This window comes from Typopeltis vanoorti, chromosome 10 (assembly GCF_054136105.1).
Source record: "Typopeltis vanoorti isolate ZY-2024b chromosome 10, IOZ_Tvanoo_1.0, whole genome shotgun sequence".
Classification (NCBI taxonomy): Eukaryota; Metazoa; Arthropoda; class Arachnida; order Uropygi; family Thelyphonidae; genus Typopeltis; species Typopeltis vanoorti.
Window position 1 is genome coordinate 36299008 of NC_143558.1, and position 19432 is coordinate 36318439.

A 19432-nucleotide genomic window follows, 5' to 3' on the forward strand; every position below is an offset into this window, starting at 1 on the left:
GTGAGACAAGGATGTACATTATCCCCCCTGTTATTCATTATCTATATGGATCACATTATGAAGGAATGTGGTATTAAACCTGATATCAGAATTGGAGATGTTAATGTCAGCTCTTTGCTTTATGCGGATGATGTTATACTTCTAAATAAATCCGCTACAAGTCTGCAAGATTCTCTGACTAAATTGAATAACTGTTGTAATAGATATGGTATGAAGGTCAGCAATAAAAAGACAAAACAATGAAAATAGGCAGAATCATTGAAAATGTCAACTGTATTGTGAATGGAGAACCTGTGGAACAAGTAAAACATTTCAGCTACTTAGGCACAATTTTTACTGAAGATGGTAAACTAAATATAGAAATAGACAACAGAATCAGCAAAGCTGGTATCGTGGGAAGTCAATTGAATAAATTCATATGGAATAAGAAAGAAATTAGTCGGAACACTAAATTAGCTGTATACAAGACTGTGTTCAAACCAATTTTAACTTATGGATCTGAGAGCTGGGTCAGAAGTAAAACACTTGACCAAAGACTAGAGACCGCAGATATGAGAGTCCTGAGAAAGATTAGAGGCGTGAACAGATGGCATCAATGGCAATATCATATTAAAAATGAGGATATTAGGAAAGAACTTGATATTGGCAGCATCCAGGAATGCGTTAGCAGAGCTAATCTCAGATGGTATGGTCACTTAAATAGAATGGGAGAGGAAAGATTAGCAAAACAAGTGTTCTCTGCCAGGTTGGCAGGAAAACGACCCAGAGGAAGACCAAGATATAGGTGGATTGATACGGTACAAAGTGCCTTAGACGATAGAAATATAAGATCTGATAATGTTGGAGTCTTGACAAGTAACAGACTGATTTGGAGGAAAATTGTAGATAGGAAGTTAGTAATGATGTAATTTTTTCATGTAGTACTGTCATATCCTGTACACCCCTTGAGGGTACATGGCAGGAATTTGATGATGATGATGATGATGATAAATGAAAAATAAATTAATAATAATTAAACTTAAATATATCATATATTGTCTCCATAACATAATTAATTCCTTTAATAGAAAATCAGACCTTTCTGACTGTGTACTTCAAGCATATCACAGAATTTATTGGAAAGGGGCCCATTCCTTACTCTACCAAAACCTGATACAAACATAAATTCAAACAAGCTTCAAGATGCTAATCCATCAATCCAGTCTTAACAAAAATGAGGGCTTGAATGTCTCAATGATTTGGGTGGCTTATCTCTAAATACATAACACTAGGGAAAAAACTCCAGCAATTTTTCTACCATAAATAACCTAAATATTGGTTACAGAAACCAGGAAGAATAGAAATTGATGCTGAATTAGTGGTGGCCCTCTGATCATAAACAGAAATTAAAATTTAATATTTTTTTTTGTCTTCTGTTTATTTATTTTATTTTATTTTTCCTTCTCACTAGAGGTCAAGCTAAGGTCAACAGTTGACCAACGCTGTTCTGCTTTAGCTCACTGTGGTGTGACCTATATATTAAAGTTGAAATGTCAAGTGTTATTTTATTCTAATTAAAATAAGTGATATAACATGGTATTTTGTCTCCATAATTCTACACATTGAACATTGATCACCATATAATCATGAAAGAAAGAATATAATATTATTCTTTATTATTATTATTATGCAGATTGTAGGCATTAGTTGAGACCTGGCTATCAGAATCAGGCATACTGCTAATGATATCGGATGACTTGAATCCAGTTAGAGTTGAGACCTATGACTGTAGTACTTCTACTAACAGTATTTCATGTGGCAGTGAGTTTGAAGCATCTGGTGTGCAAGGTGAAATCTAACAAGATCAATTACATTGTGGGGTGTTGTTACAGACCTAATGGATCGGTTGCTAGTGATGAAGAAATGCATCACCAAATAGAAAATATTAACGCAAAAAGAGTAATCATAATTTCCATTTCCTTTCATGCTATCCCCTATCCTAGGAGGTTGACTACCATGTGACTCATGGCTAACCACTGATGTAATGAAATGTGGTGAGGATCCTATCTCTTCCACATACTGTTATGTGTCACGGGTTTCTGGGTGAAAAAACCTTCTACCTCCATATGAGACTGGCTAACTCACCTTTAGTCGAAAGAGACCTGATAAAGGTTCCTCACGTCTTGGACAGGAATCGCACCCAGGTCATTCCAACCAAAGAGCTTTGTCTCTAATGACTAAGCTACGGAGGCATTTTAATCATAATGGGGGACTTTAATTATTTAAATATAGATTGGGTAGCAATAGAATCTGATGAGAAGAATGAAAATTCTTTTATTGAGCTGTTTCGGGACAAGTTCCTTAAGCACCGTGTGACAGAAGGAACTCGAGGTCAAAGAGTGTTAGATTTGATTATAGTCAGAGGGCAGTTAAAGACATAACTATTCTGTCTCTGGTTGGTGACAGTGATCATGCAGTACTTACTTGGGAAGTGACTAAGTTTATGAATGTTCCATTCAAAAAAGGTTACATGCTGAACTACAAAGCAGGAAATTATGACCAATTCAGGAGTATACTAAGTTCAGTGGAATGGGATCAGTTGGTGGATGTGAAGAATATTTACAGTGCATGGGAAACATTTAAACAATACTTAAATGATGAGATGTCAGAGTGTGTCCTGAAAGTTCGAAGAATAAATAGGGTAGAAGTCAAATGGATGTGTAAACTTATTAAGCAAGAGATTCGTAAGAAAAGGATGATGTGGAAGGAAATACCGTATGCACAAGGATGATGTGCATTATGAAAATTATAAGCAGTAGGCTAGAATAGTTACGACTGTTGTATAGAAAGCAAAGTGCAAAAACTGATGTATCCAACTATCAACCAATTAGTATCTCAGGAGTGGTGGTGAAGATTTTGGAAAAACTGGTTAGGCCTCACATTCAGAAATGGGTTGACAGTGAATCTCTAGTTTGCAATGAGCAACATGGGTTTACTAAGGGAAGGTTATGTTTTAGGAACTTGCTTACATTCTATAACAATGTTACCATTGAACTAGACAAGGAGACTAAATACACCATGATACTTTTGGATTTTGCTAAGGCTTCTGACAGAATCAACATGGTAGACTGTTGAATAAATTGGAGAATATGGGCTTGCATTATAGAATTTTAGCGTGGATAAGAGGATGGCTGACTGACAGATATCAAAAAGTGGTATATGGCAGGATGTAAGTCTGCAAGATTTAAGGTAACCAGTGGTGTGTCACAAGGATCACTCCTTGGTGCACTGTTATTCAATCTGTACATTAATGATATTGGGAAGGATTTGACATGCGACATGCAGCTATTTGCTGATATGCAGTACTTGCAGAATGATTTAAATAGGCTGAAATTGTGGGCATGGGAAAATGAATGTCAGTAAATGTATAGTCATTCACTTCGGCATGATTAGCTATCCAATGTCATTATATTGGTGGGAGTATGCTAGAAGAAACTGTTCAGGCTAGGATTCTTAGAGCATTATTAGATAGGAAGTTGAAGTTCAGTGGCCATGTAGCTAAAATGGCAAATACAACTGAAAAGATAAATGTAATGCTGAAACGAACATTAACATGTAAAGATAAAGATGTAATTTTGCTACTTTACAAGGCCTTGATAAGATTTTATTGGACTATTATGTGCAGGTCTGATCTCCTGGTTTCCGTTGTGATTCTGATATATTGGAGAGAGTGCAAAGGAAAGTGTTTAAAATGATACCAGGATTATAGATTATTAATTATGAAGACAGATTGAGAATTTGTAGACTGCAGACACTAGCAAACAGGAGAAAGAGGGGTGATATGATTGAGACTTACAAACTTCTGAAAAAGTCATATAGGATTTCAATTGATGGAATTTTTCAATTTATGGAGGGTGGGGAAAGGACCAGAGGGCATCCTTGGAAGCTGAAAATGATTACCCCCAAGAAGGGGGGGGGGCTAGATTTTTCTCTCAGAGGGTGGTGTGTGATTAGAATGGATTGCCATTGGATGGCAATTCATTGAATTCTGTCCAGGATATGTATAACTTTTATCAAGGCATTTCACCTAAAGGCAAACTAGCCCATATGGATGTGGCAGGGTTTTTCCCTCACTGAAACATTTTTTTTTTCTCTTTTTTTTTTCACAAAGCAGGTAAAAAAGAACACATGCAATATATGGGCATAGGACACTGGGGGAATAAGGATTGACTACCTTATTTGGTCAGGTCTAGTTTCAAAAGCCTGTATGGTGTAATTCTACATGTAAGTGTAAAACAGAGAGAATTTATAGGTTCAAATATCTAATGGATGCAGAAAAATTCAGAAGTGTGCATATTCACAAGCAGTGTGTGAATGAATTCAAGAATAAGTATGATACTGGTGCATGTATTATATGGCCTTCCTGAAATTCTCCCTTAATAATCCTTTCTTTTAAAGTTACACGGTGATCAGCATTCATTTAAAAAAAATTTTTTTTTGAATACCTTTGAAAATTTTTTTGTCCTGAATACCTTACACAGAATTGACTGGAAAACCACCGGCTGTCTACATCACACTAGAACATGGTATGAACGGAAATTCAAGGAAGCCTGTGAGATTATCAGCAACCACCCCAATCTGAACAACAATGATGGTTTAAAAGTCCCAAACATATGGAAGATATATATTCAACCTTCCTCACCAAGAAATAACTATAAACAGGACTGTAAAAAATCCAGTATTGTAAATCAAAAATAAGAATTGTAATACTAAAAATAGGACACCAATTGTTTCTGAAAGAAAACCATCTAAAAGAATGTTTATTCCTGTCATTGTAAAAATAGAATTTAGCTTGATGTAAAAATTTATTTTTTATTTTATTTTATTTTTTATTTTTTTTATTTATTTATTTTTTTCATCACTGGTGAAAAAAAGTTGGGATAATAAAAAAAGTTTTTTTAACATGGTTGTAAATTCCATAAAATTTTTAAAATGAATCCCTCTTAATAATAATAACATTAATAATATGATTTGTTTGTTGAGTATTATCTTCGAAGGAATTGCTTTCATCTTTCCATGGCAAACTTTTTTTTTTTGACAAAGTTTTGTGTATATTTTATTATGAGTAGATGAGATATTATGATATGGTGACAGGATGTGTGCTGTTTTTTTCAAATGGTTTTTACTTGACTCAGCAACTTATCCTAATATATATCATCGCATCAAAAGACTAGTTATTTGATAATTTAGTTATAGGTGGAGCTTCTGTAGCTCAGTCAGTTTTGATGATATCATTTAGTTGGAAAGTCTGGGTGTTGAATTCTGTCCAGGATATGTATAACTTTTATCAAGGCATTTCACCTAAAGGCAAACTAGCCCATATGGATGTGGCAGGGTTTTTCCCTCACTGAAACATTTTTTTTTCTCTTTTTTTTTTTCACAAAGCAGGTAAAAAAAGAACACATGCAATATATGGGCATAGGACACTGGGGGAATAAGGATTGACTACCTTATTTGGTCAGGTCTAGTTTCAAAAGCCTGTATGGTGTAATTCTACATGTAAGTGTAAAACAGAGAGAATTTATAGGTTCAAATATCTAATGGATGCAGAAAAATTCAGAAGTAGGTATTTGAATGTACATACAGATTCCAAAAGATAAACACTTAAAGTAGCTAAAGTAAGATATTATATCTACCTAACTGTATTCAATAAATAAACATCTTCACTTGGCCAGAGAATAAAGAAATTTTTACAATATATATATATATATATATATATATATATATATATAATGCAGCATGGAACTTTAACAAATCACACACACAAATTTCAGAAATTTATACAATGGTCAATGCAGTAAGAATTTCAACCAAATTTGTAAATGTTCTGTATGTCATTGCTTGACACAGTTTCATTTCCCTATTGGAATGAAAGAAGTAATTAAAGACTCATGAGTGGCATTGTATGGGGATTCATATATTAGAGATGGGGTAAACAATAAATGAATAAGATTGATTGAGGTCTTGGATATGAGGAATAAGTGAGCACATGAGTTGGTACTTGTAGTAGGAACAAAAGACTTGACTGGGAACAAGGAGAATGAGATTGGATATCAGAAGGTTGTTGAGAAGGATAAAATATAATTTATTTTTTGATTGGAAAGGTAATCAGAGTGCTGTCTAGGTATGACAGCGATGAGATGAGGCAGAGAGCGAGGATTATCAATGATATGTTAGTGGAAATATGTGGAGAAAAAGGAATACTGATTTTTAATTTGTGGAATGAGTTTGAAGGATGAATTGAACTGTATAAACGTGGTGGACTGCATTTGAATGGTTTGGTGTGGGTCATTTGGAGAGACTGGTAGAAGGGAGAGTGATGAGTGCAGAGAATGAATCTGAGCAAATAAGAAGTGATGTGAAAGAGTAGAAGAGCAAGGAAGGAAGGAAGAAGAGATTGAAGTGGTGCGTATGAATGGAGAAATGGATAGCATGATTGTAGAGAATGAGAGAACAGGTGTGCAAGATAAACAGGGAAACATGGAGACTCAGGGTGGACGGGGAAACACAGCATAAGAAACGTTAATGCTCAGAGAGGAAGTGCATATGTATATAGAGAAGAAGGGGGGTGTGATGGCCTGGGATGTAGGGAGAATAGTTGGATTTCAAGAAGCGTCTCGGATGAGTAAAGAGAAATGGCTCAAGAAAGGTATGGAAAAGTCACAATTAATAAGTGGTAGTAGCAGTGAGACATTATAGATCCAGGAATGAGCCTTTATGCTTGTACACAAATGATACTTCTATCATTTGTGTACAAGAAACCAATCAACTTAACAAGGTTATGTTGATTGGTTCATTCACCCAAAAATTATTGGAATAAGTGAGACATGGTTGAATGAGGATAACGTCCTGACAGGAATAGAGATGGAAGAGGATGATGTTTTTTGTGAAGATAGAAAGGGAGGTTTATTTATTTCGCATATGATGATATTTATTTATTTAGCATATACTGGCCGTGAGGCCCCTTTTACGGGGAAGTACGTCACCATCTCAATTCCCCAAAAATTTTTATTCGGGTTCGGAACTGGCATAGCTGACGAATCAGACCTATGGTTGGGGCTTAAGTATTGCTGATTGTAATCTGTGTGTGTTCACGGGGCTGGTTTGCCTGTTTGTGGGAGGAAAAGCACCAGATAAACTGGAGAGAAAAACCCTGCTGTCCACACCCAAGACCGGCTAACTTGGCTATGTCCGAGAAAGATCCTTAAGCTCCACACATTGGCAACAAGAAGGAAACCCAGGACACTCCTTTCCCATGCATATGGTTGTGAAGCACATAACCACTCGGCTAACTGGGCAGAGGAATAGTACTGATGCCATAGGAGATTTGGGTGGGACAGTTTGTTACAGTGAACAAGTTCACAATAATGCTATAATGTGAATTAGCTGTAATATCCAGAAACTATTATATGATGCAGTCTTTTTTGTCACATCTTGAGGGCCTTATTAATTTAAACATAAAATGTACAGCACATTAGGAAGGATATTCTTTTGTTGGAAAAATGTATGTTGTACTCCCACTTGAGATTAGAGCAACATCTGTAAGGGCTTTTCAACTAAAGGTGTGTTAGCCAGTTTCAAAGAAAGTTGAAGTTTTCATTCCAGCAAATCATATAAACCATTCTAAGAATATATGAAATTTACAGACAGACTATATAAACAGGAATGTCTACCTTATCAGAGCATTAAGTTTATATAAAGCCAAGCTATTTAGCTGTGGGTGACTATTCAGTCCGACAGAGAAAAAATGAGAAAGATTAAGATAAATACATATCTTGTAAATATTCAAACCAACTATGGCATAAAGTAAGGTCATGTTTGTAAAATCTATAGTGCATTTCACTGATCACTAATGAAATTTTATAATATATATTTTTCATTTCATTCTTTAGTTTTCTTAATTATAAATTAAGAATACTAATCAGAGTACTGCAGAAAACACTGTGCAAAGTGGTAAACTTTTACATGTGAATTTGATTACAAACTTGTAATTTCAATGTGCTTTATAAAAAACTGGAAATTTTCAAAAATCAGTCAGGAGGAAATTATACCAGGTTCATTTTGTCACAACCTAGAACTTGACTGAAACTTTTATTTTTATTGTACAGAACTTTTTTCAAAATGATTTAATCAAAACTTGACCCATCCTGTCTTCCCTTAATATGTTAGCATTAATGGGCTGTTACAACCAAGTAACTGGATTTTTGTAAAATGTGTGTGTGTGTGTATACACACACACACACACACACACACACTTACTAAATGGACAGTTAATCCAATACATATCTGCTATGCATCTGAACTACATGTATTTTAAAAGGGAGGTGAAGCAGTGTGATGTGAGATATAGGTGAATAGAATGAAATACTTAGCTGGATGTTGCTATAAAGCTGATAATGTGAAAGGTAATGACCATGAAATGTTTGAGCAAATTAGCCAAGCAAATAGGAAAAGGATGATCATTATGTGATATTTTAATTATGACAGTATAGATTGGAATGATGAGATGGTAGCTGTAAGTAAAGAAAGTAAAGTTCTCGAGTTTTTTTGAAGGATAACAACTCAGACATTATGTAATAGAGGGCATGTGAAGATTGAAGGTCTTGGATTTGATCTTCTCATCAGAGGATATCATCATTAAAGAGGTGTCAAATCATCCTCCAGTTGGTGAGATTTATCATGAAGTGATTACATGGGTGGTTGCCAGCTATGCAAGGACTTCTGTGAAGAAAGAGTATATGTGGAACTATGAGGTTGGTTATTATTAGAAGCTCAGGAGTCAGCTTACACCTGTAACATGGAATGAAGAGGTGGAAAGGAGATCAATTTTGCATGGGTGCTGTTCAAGAACCATCTAGTAGAAGCAATGTCAAAATGTATTCCAAGAGTGAGGTGGTTATATAAAATAGATGTGAAATAGATAAATGAAGAGATTAAGCATACTGTACATTATGGAGGCAACATAAGATGAATGGTAATTATCAGTTTCATGAAGAGCACAGAGAACAGGCACGGAGGGTAACTATGTTGGTAATATTAGCAAAAGTGCGGTATGAGCAGCAGTTAGTTAATGACAGAAAAAAAACAAATAGGGAGATCTTTTACTATGTAGCTAACAAAAAAAAAAAAAGAATGATTCTGGTAATAGTATGATACTGATTAGAGAGAATGGTATAAGGATAACTGCTGCGGAGGATATAGTTGAGATATTGAATGAACAGTTCGTCATAAAGATTTTTCACCCTTGTGAATGTGATATCATAGAGAGTTTGAGAGCAGTGAATGAGGAGGAGAGACTGACTGTGCATGAACAAGAGGTATATGTGGAATGGAGCAAACTTCATGTTTAATAAAACTGTGGGACTTAATGATATATCACTACGTATTTTCATGGAATTGCCAGAGGCAAAATTGCACTGCTTCATAAGGGAGGTGACAGAACTCGAACTTAAAATTATAGGCCAGTCTCTGTGTCAGTTGCTGTGGTTAAAGTGTTGCAGAGGCTAGTGACAAGCTGGATCCAGAATTGGGTTGACAGCAATGATATTATCTTTGATGGATAGCATGGATTTGATAAAGGGAGATTATGTTTTAGTAATCTGTGTACTTATTACAATAAGGTGACAGCTGCATTGGACAAGAGAGATGGATGCACAGTGGTATACTTAGATTTTGCAAAAGTTTTTGATAGACTATCATATGTTAAGTTGATAGTCAAACTAGACCAGATGGGTTGGATATTAGACTATTGCATTGGATTGGAGACTGGCTATTTGATAATCATCAATAAGTTGTGTATGAGGGAGCAATATCCCAAAAGAGGAAAGTCAGTGTGCCTCAGGGGGGGGGTCTGTTTTAGAGCCATTGCGGTTAACCTATATTCTAATGTTATTGACGAAGATTTGAATGGGGATATTCAGTTGTTTGTAGATGGTGCAAAGTCGGGAAGAACTATATGAATTGAGCAGATATTGTGGCCTTACAGGAAGGCTTGAACAGACTGAGTGAATGGGAATGGGGACATCAGTTCAATGTTGTGAAATGTAAGGTTTTAAAATTTGGAAAACAAAGATGGGATATAGAATTTATTTTTGGTTGGGGATATATGTTGGAGGTAGAAAAATAAGAGATCTTGGGGTTAATGGTGGATAGGGATCTAAAATTTAGAGGACACTGCCAAAACTGAGAATAACACAACAAATTCTGGCAATGATACAGAGGACACTGACTTGCAAAAGTAAGGAGATTCTAGGTCCATTGTATAAAGCCTTGATTAACTATATAGACTACTGTACACAGTAGTCTATATGTGGTCTTACTTCTTTTATATGCTGAAGTTGTTTATACCTCTAACAATGTAGCCTAGGAAACTGAAGGATGTACTTTTTTTTTTAATATTTTTATTACAAAGGATAATAACAGGTTCCTGAAAAGAAAATGTCTTTGATGTGTTGATCAAAAGGATGAAGAGATATTGGAAATGGTCCAGAGGTGATTGACTAAGGTAGTTTCTGGTCTCCGGAATGTTGAGTGTGAAGAAAGGTTGAGATGATCTAGTAGATAGGAGGAAGAGGGGGGGGGGTGATATGATAGAGACATACAAGTTGGTAAGGGGTTTTTATAGGATTAACATTGCAGAGTTTTTTCTTAAAATGGTGGGAGATCAAGAGGTCATTCCTGGAAGCTGTAGAAGGAAGGTGAGTTCAAGGGAGTGAAAAGCAGGTTTTTTGCATGGAGAGTTGTGAATGATTTTAATGCATTGCCTGAGTGTGTGGTGTTTGCAGAGAATTTGAATTTATTTATTTCGTATCCAAACACAAGTAGTACAGTAAGTAAGTGGTACAACATGATTTACAACAAATTAGGATACATTACAATGAGATCAGCTTAGATTTGGTAGGTGAATTATATAGGGAATAATAATTAAATATGAAAAAAAGGAAACTGTATATAACTTATGTACATAAACATGGTCAGATGTTCCTCCAGTATCTTGCACAATCACTGATCTTTCTGTGCAGGATATGAGGTCCTCTTTTGCACAAGGCGATGGAAGAAAGGGACAAGAAAGAAGGTGTTCCATGGACTGGGTTGTTCCACACTCACAATTGTCTGGACCAGTGAGGTAGCCCCCATTTGATGAGGTTTTGTTTGCAGTGTCCTGTTGTCTGGAGTCTGTTTAGGCTTTTCCAAGTATTCCAGTCCAAGTGGGCACTATGTGGAAGATGTTCAGCTGTTGGAATACCAGATTATTTTCAGGATATAATTCAAGTCATTGTTGAAGTCTTGCCTCTGGGAGGTTTTTAGGGTGGTTCAATAGTTGTCAGAAAGCTATGTCGGGATCTTAGTCTTTGGGACACTGCGGTCTGGCCGAACATTGAGTGGCATTCATCATTCATTTGTCTGCTTCTTTCATCAGCTGAGAATGCAGATCTTCGAATTGAAGGGGGTGCAATACCAGCCAAAGTTTACAGGTCTTTTAGTGGTGTTGGTTTCAGGCATCCTGTAATTAAGCGGTAGCTTTCCTTCAATGCTGGATCAAGTTTTTCAGCATGGCAGGATCTGGACCATACTGGACAGGCATATTCAGCAGAAGAATAGCAAAGGGCCAAGGCAGAAGATCTCAGTGTGCTAGGGTCTGCACCCCATTTGGAGGAGGTAAGCTTTCTTAGTATGTTGTTTCTTGCATTCACTTTTGTCTTTGTTTTTTGTATGTGGGTTTTATATGAGAAGGTGCGATCGAGCGTCACACTGAGGTAGATTGGTTTCCAGGAATGTTCTATATTAGAGCCTTCCCAAGAAATCTGTAGCTTCCTGTTGGCTTCCTTATTGTTAAGGTGGAAAAGGCCAGTCTGAGTTTTCAAGGGGTTTGGTTTTAGTTGATTGCTGGTATAATATGTGGTTAGACTATTTAAGGCAAGTGATAGAGTAGTTTCAATGGACTTGAAATTGTTTGACTGAGTAGCTATGGCAAGGTCATCAGCATAGATAAAATTTCTAGTTCCTGGAAAGATGGGGAGATCATTGACGTAGATGCTGAAAAGTAATGGTGATAACACACTTCCCTGGGGAGGCCACCTTTTTGGTGGTGCCAGCGGCTCTTCCTACCCCCAAGGTCCACATAAAAGCATCTGTTTTCCAAACGTGATTGGATCAGGAGGACAAGGTGATAGTCTCTAGTTATTCTGTATATTTTATTTCTGAGTATGAGATGGTTTATGGTATCATATGCTGCATTTAGGCCTACAAAGACTACTCCTGTGGCTAGTTTTTGCTCATAATCATTTTCTATATATTGAGTGAGGTTGAGAATTTGTGATGTGCAGGATTTGCCTGGTCTAAAGCCAGCCTGCTCAGCAGTAAGATGGGGTTCGATTAGGGGTTGTAGCCTATTTAAAATTAATCGTTCATAGAGTTTAAAGAGGTTGCTGAGTAGTGATATAGGTCTGTAATTTTTTGTTTTGGTTGGGGTTTTCCCTGGTTTCAGAAATGCCACCACTTTGGCATGCCTCCAGATAGTTGGTATCCTTAGGGTTCTGAGGCAAGTGTTGTATAGGTTTAATAACCACTCTTTAATCTTGATTCCAAAATGTTTAATCAGTTCATTACAGACATCATCAAGGGCTGCAGATTTTCTAGGTTTTAATAGGTTTATGGCAGCTTTGAGTTCAGTGATGGTGAAATCTGAGTTAATCATATTTTGTTCCTCACTTGGGGTTCTTATCTTATTTTTTGTGAATTGTCCATTCAGCAGCAGCTGGTGAGCAATTTGATTAGCCGTTACCTGCGAATGCTCATATGGCTTAGTGAAATCCTTCTTAATTCTGTATCTATGTTTAAGGTAAGGTATGATGAGTTGTGTGATTGACAAAGGGACCTCCTGCGATATGAAGCATTGACTCCATGGCTGTCTTAGGATAATTATAATAATAATAACTTTTTAGATATTTTCTGCAAACATAAAGTAAAAATAGCAATGTCTTTAATCAGTGTTGATTCATAATGAAAATTAATCACAGACATTTTGAGAAGGTTTTGTTTGGTTTATTGTTTATTTGGCACAAAAACTACAAAGGTCACTGTGCCATATTAAGGTTACAACCATACATAAGCAGTTTAAAAAAATTGTAAACAATATGCCTGTACTAAAATTAGGTACTACAAAGCAGCATCTGTATAGAAACAGAATTGCTGCAGAGAGCACAGCAACACACAAGGTTAAAGGTTACAGTAGTACAAAAATTATCAACAATACTAGTTTTGCTTCAAAATAAACAAAATGTGTGTATAAGACACAAAGTTGTTTTTGGCCAGGTGGCAAAAACAACTTAATTTTTTTATATTTATATAGTGGATTTTGACGATAACTATTGATTTATAGTTATTATTTCTATTACAATAAAGTTTAGTCTAATTTAAACTTTAAAATAAATTATAACAAAAAACGACAACAATAATTAAACACACTAAAAACAAACAACGAGAATAAATAATAAGACAATGAAAGAATTGTGCGCTATTTACATACAAACGCAGTGATTGGGCCAGACTAAACTGGCCCCAAGATAAGCGTGCTGCCCAGTAAACAAACACAATCACTAGTGCACGTGCTTCACAATCAAAGAATTGCATGCTATGTGCCAACAACAATAATTGAAAGACAATTACCCACAACATGAGGGTAATTGTCTTTCATTTACCTGCAACATTATGTTGCAGGAGTGGCAGTAAATTGTGAAGTCATCAACATATAGAGCATTGTCTACAGTGGGAAGAAGCTGTTTGGTGATTGAGTTGATTTTAACAGCGAAAAGTGTCACACTTAAGACAGAGCCTTGGGGAACACCCTGTTCATGATGATATGATCAAGATAGCATATTTCCCACTCTGACTTGGAAAATTTGCCTGGATATGTTAGCACCATATATCCTTTGTTTCTTACTTCTGTTTCCATATGCTGTATCTACGGTATCAGTACTTGGTTGGGACTTTGTTAGGGCCCCTGAAACATTTGAGGATGAAGGATTCATGCTCAAGAAGTTTTTGGTTCAGTGCCAGAGCTCCCCACTCACCATGGAGCCACACATGGATGCCCACTGCCTGGCAAGCAATGACTGCGCTCAGGAGTGGAATGCCAGGGCTACCCCAGACACTATACCAGCACTACAGCAATCCTAGGATCCTGACCCCACACCATGGGCAAGAGACTTACTGCAACACTGTTAACCCTTGCAGGCAAGCCCACTAGCCAATTGATCCTGGCTGAGCCATTCAGGACCGCCCATCTTGCCAAAGTAGGGGCCAAAGTAACGCAAGACTACCAGGATCCCCCTTTCCGCATGTCCATGGGTCGTACCTCACTGTAAACATGCCGGCAGGACGTTGGATCCCAGTGATGATGGTATGGAAAAAGGATAGTGGAAAAGACTCAGGAGAAGTAGAGCAAAAAATATGGGAAGAAAAGCAAAGAAAAAGAGGAAGAATGAAAAGGGCCGGTACCATCACTGGGAGGTTCCCTCCACCACGAATAGGTGCCCCACATGGAGGGCATTTGAGCAGGACAGTTAATCATAGAAACCAGAACAACTTTTCCCTTATTTCAGTGAATTCCTTGAGTGTACTTGAATCACAGTTGCAAGTGATTATTGCTTTTTTTTTATTCTTGTTATCTCATAAAATACATCAAAATATATCTTAAGAAATATTTTGCTGTATTTTATAAAATGCATAAGCTCTTATTCGATTCATTCCAGGATCCTGTCCAGATAGATTTCACTTAACTTATATGTATTCAGAATCCTTACAAAATATACTTAAATCTTTTTTTTTTTTCCCTCAGTTGGCCCTTTTGCCAGAGGCAGAGAATCCAGTTTGAAAATAGGGTATGTTGTCATGTATGCTTTGTAATAATACTGTATTTCCTGCCATGCAGATATTAACAAGCATATATGGCAGTCATTCATTGCAATAGCCCTGCATGTGTGATTCTTTGTTTTATGACAGATCATCCATGTTTTATGGCCATGGTAGTGCATACACAGTGCCTTTTATGTAGCTCCCAAGGAAAGAGACAAGAAGAATTAGTTATGGTGACCATGCAGGCCAGTTGTAGGCTCCGCACATTCAATCTATTGGCCAAGCACTTGCATATTCATAAAGGTTGTCATAGTATGATGGATATGAAGGCATTGCTCCATCTTGTTGGAGGATAAAATTCATCAGCTTTCTCCTCAGGAGATACAGCAGTAATCATACCTTCAGTATTTTGCAGTACACACTTCAAGTTATTATTTTTTCAAGTGAAAAATAATGGTTGAGACTTTATCACATCAGGATAGAAAAAAACATTAGACTGTTTCTTTAGTGTTCAACAGCAATGTAGGGATTTTCAGAACTTTTTCACTTCTCATGAAACATGAAATGTGGCTTTGTCACTGAAACACACTGCTCACATGACTGAAAAGTGCAAAATGTTTAGCATGACATTGTGGCATTCACCGTAATGGCCTACAATTAAAGTGTAAATGATGCACCCAGAGTGCAAGGTGTTTTTCATTTTTACCACATTTATGTCTATTTGTTTGCTTAGTATAAACAACTGTCATTCTGAAGAAAGAGTGATCAGGATGATCACTTTTTCTTCATCTGCATGTGTTCTGCTGGAATTCTTCTCTTTACAGATGCATTACATCCATATAATTCTACAAGCTTTCATATAAATGCCGGTCAGACATGATCATCTGTTTCTTTACAGATATGGTTGGCTGGAACTCTTCCTTTCCTAGATGCAACTCGTCTCCTGAAAATTCTTGACTCACTGAATTGAGTTTAATGGAATAGTGCTTACGATCTCAATTAAAATTTGTCAAATAATGTCATTTTTATTTCAATTGTTCTCTTGTCTCTTTGTAGCACCAAAATTCGGCTAAGTATGAAATGTTTAAAGTATGTAAACCAATTTTTACAAAAAAATTGTAAAGATATAACATTCTTTAACTTTTGACAGCTCATTATAAACATACCACTCCTCAATAGAATTCTTAATTAGTCCTACCTTATCACAGGTATCATGATATATGAAAGCAGATGACAGAAAAGTATCAGATACACAAGAAATAGCTGAGTTAAATGATCACTTTAATAAGGTATATTCCAGACAGACTCATTAGCTCCATGTTCAGTTATTATAACAATCAATGATGTCACTGTCTAGAATGTGTTTATGAGGTGCACCAGTGATTGTTTATGATAATTTATTTACCTATATAATATGTGATTCACTATGAGTAGATTTGCTAGAATAATAAATATTCAGGTTTTAACTCTTATACATTTTTAGTTATACTAGATATATTCGGCGTGTTTCACTGTCTATATAGCTAATAGCATATCAGGAGGTTGTGCAATATAAGGAAAAGAACATAAAAAAAATAATAATAAAAAAAAAATAAAATAAAAACATTTTCCAACAGCTGCTAATATCTATAAATTAAAAAGACTAAAATTGATAGTTTAACCACAAAGCATCATCAGGCATGTTAACTGCATTGTTGTGTAAATTCTATATGTGATTGCTAGCATAGAAGTCTTTAATGTTACACATATTAATTGATGTCTTCCAAATGTCATGAAGGATCTTTCCTTATTTTCTATTTAGTGTACTTTTTGAGCAAATCACCTTGGAGGACTCCTTGAACAACCTGTTCAAAATAATTCTCTTCTAAGTAGGGCGTGGAGGTATACTTGCCCATTTACTGTGTTATGTTTTTTGAAGATGTGCACTACGAGACAAGTTTTTCTTTCCTTTTGTTTTCAGCATTGCCTATATGCTCTTTCTTGCAGATTTCGAAAAATTTCTCCCATCTATGTGCATCTTTCGACAAGAACACAGAATCTTGTATACAATTGGATGTTTGTAAACTGGAATTTTGTCTATAAGGAAGTGTAGAAAGTTTCATAAGGTGTCAAAACTGGGTTGAAGGCTGTCCTGATGTTAACTGCCTTTAATATTTTGGCTGTTTTTCTTGATGCATTGCCAGCGTTTTTGTACGGATACCATGCCTTTGTAATTAATTTCTGGGTTATGCTGTTAGCCATATAGACAGTGAAACATGTCAAGAAAATACATCTAGTATAAATAATAAAAAAAAAAATGTATACATGTAATTTATATAATTGTGATATGGACTGTAAATTTCTAAAAAAAAAAAAAAATTCAATAAATACGGACTATAAATATACTATAAAATTCTAAAGTAAACTGTAAAAAATTGAATACTTAACATTAACACTTCATTGATTTGGTAAAATTCTATAATTTCTATTATAATATTTTTATACCTATGTAAGAAGAAAAAAAAGGGCAACAGTAAAAGATGAAATATTCTATTAAATTAGCAATTAAAATTGGTATAATTTTAATTTTTTTTTAATTTATTAAATAAATTTGTTAACTTACTGGTTCATACATGTTGCATAAAATAAAAAATTAAAAAAAACCTATTGCACTTTGAACAGCACAACAAGTTGAACCATTACATTAATCTATCAATTACTCTTTATTGAGCCACTAAAGATTTTAATATATTCATTGATTTGCAATTATAACCTTCTGTTTCTTTATAGATGAGTGCTGAAGCTCTTCTAGTTATGCATCAAGTAAGTGTTGTATGCAAAAAGTTAAATTGTTATTTAGTTACTTAGAATTCATCCAGTCACCCTAAAATAATCTGTTAGCCTGAGCATGATCTTTCATTTCCTGTATTATTATTATTTTCTTGGGAATCTTCATGGACTCAAAGAGTTGCTGTGGAAGGACCATACTAACCGTAATTAACACAATGCCTATTATACTTCTTGAACTCATTCACCAACAAAGCACTCACAAATGCCTCTGGTACCTTTTCACCTGTTCAGCACCCTCCAAGCAAAAAATGAAATCCTCACATGCTTGCAAACCATACACTTATTTTTGATCTCATGCTTTTTCTCTTACTGCCATTCCTCCATAAGGAGCATCTATTTTGTGCAGGAGACCTTCTAGTTATGTTTCTGGCAATTTTCATACTTCCTCTTTTCTGTGCTTTTCTTTCTGTATCTGTTTATTACTCCTAAGTCTCTTTATTATGCTATTATTTTCCAGACTACCTTCACTGGGATCAGATGCCCTGCTGCTGTGTTTCTCATGCAGTGCATTGTGGCTACACAGAAAGGCGAATTCTGGTAGTCTTGTGCTGCTTTGACCCTTGCTTCAGTGAAATGGGTGATCCTGAATGACCTGGCCAGGATTAATCATCTAATAGGATTACCTGCAAGTGCCAGTAGTGTTGTAAGTTTCTTCCCCATGGTCCAGGTGCAAGGCTCAAGGCTTTACTGTATTGCCGATCTGTCATCTGGGATAGTACTGGTGTTCCACTTCTGAGCATAGTGGGCTCATGTATGGCTCAGTGGTGTTGGATTTTCCCTTCATTTGAGGATGTTTTTATCATCCTCATGTTTTTCAAGGACCCTCAACATGTCACAACCAAGTACAGAAGCCATAGCAACCCTAAAAATAAGAAAAAATGTATATGTATCGGACACACGAATGTACAACCTTTCCTTACTATACGTTCAGTAGAAGAGAGACATTTTTTCTGATGGGAAAATGTCTCCCTTCTTTATCCAGAAGGCTTTGGAAGAGTTAGCAGAATCTCCGAAATCTGTTAAAAAAAACTCCATTTATGTGATGTTCTCATTGATCCCAATTATTCAGAGCAAATCAGTTGGGGGAATACCAATTGCAGTAATCCTTCCTGACAAAACGCTTCTCCATAGGATATCTATTCATGATGGAGAAGGCTTCCCATTAATGCTACTGGCCCATTTTGTTATTCCTCTTTTCTAAATCACTTAGGGAATTGAACAACGTAGATTCGAATATAAATTAAAAGTAAACTTTAATAAATATTTCCGATATTTCAGCAACGTCACGTTGTCATTTTTAAAAGGAACTTACAAAAAGGCACATGCATGCAGGCACTATAACACAGTAACTGAGAATGAACATATGAAGCTATTGTTCTCCTAGAAGTCCTGATGGTGCCCTCTAGCGAGCTAAGTAGGTGTTCTTGGCCATTGGGCTGAAGGTCTGCTGATGTATGCCTCCCAAATTTGGGGCAGTCGCATACAACCAAATTTGTTGAGGTTTGGAGAGTTTCTTAGGGCTGAGGCTGATTCCATAAATAGTCTTTCGAATTTGTATTTGCTACGGTGTATTACTGTAGCTTTCTTCCACTGTATTCCGTGGCATGTATCCAGAGCATGGTCTGTAAGACCAGAATGGCTGTACTTGTGAAACCGGATGTAGTCCTTGTGTTCAGAAATTCTGATATTCGCTGTCCTGCCTGTTTTG

At 36.0% G+C, this 19432-nt stretch overlaps 1 protein-coding gene across 1 annotated transcript in view; it reads left to right on the top strand.

Annotated features, from left to right (window-relative positions):
- The window catches only part of puf (ubiquitinyl hydrolase 1 puf), a 1013305-nt gene that overhangs the window by 766476 nt on the left and 227397 nt on the right, over window positions 1–19432 (top strand). The window contains exon 61 of the mRNA XM_090399560.1: window positions 17665–17697. Coding sequence (XP_090255686.1) covers window positions 17665–17697 — 33 coding nt within the window. The remainder of the gene's footprint in view (window positions 1–17664; window positions 17698–19432) is intronic.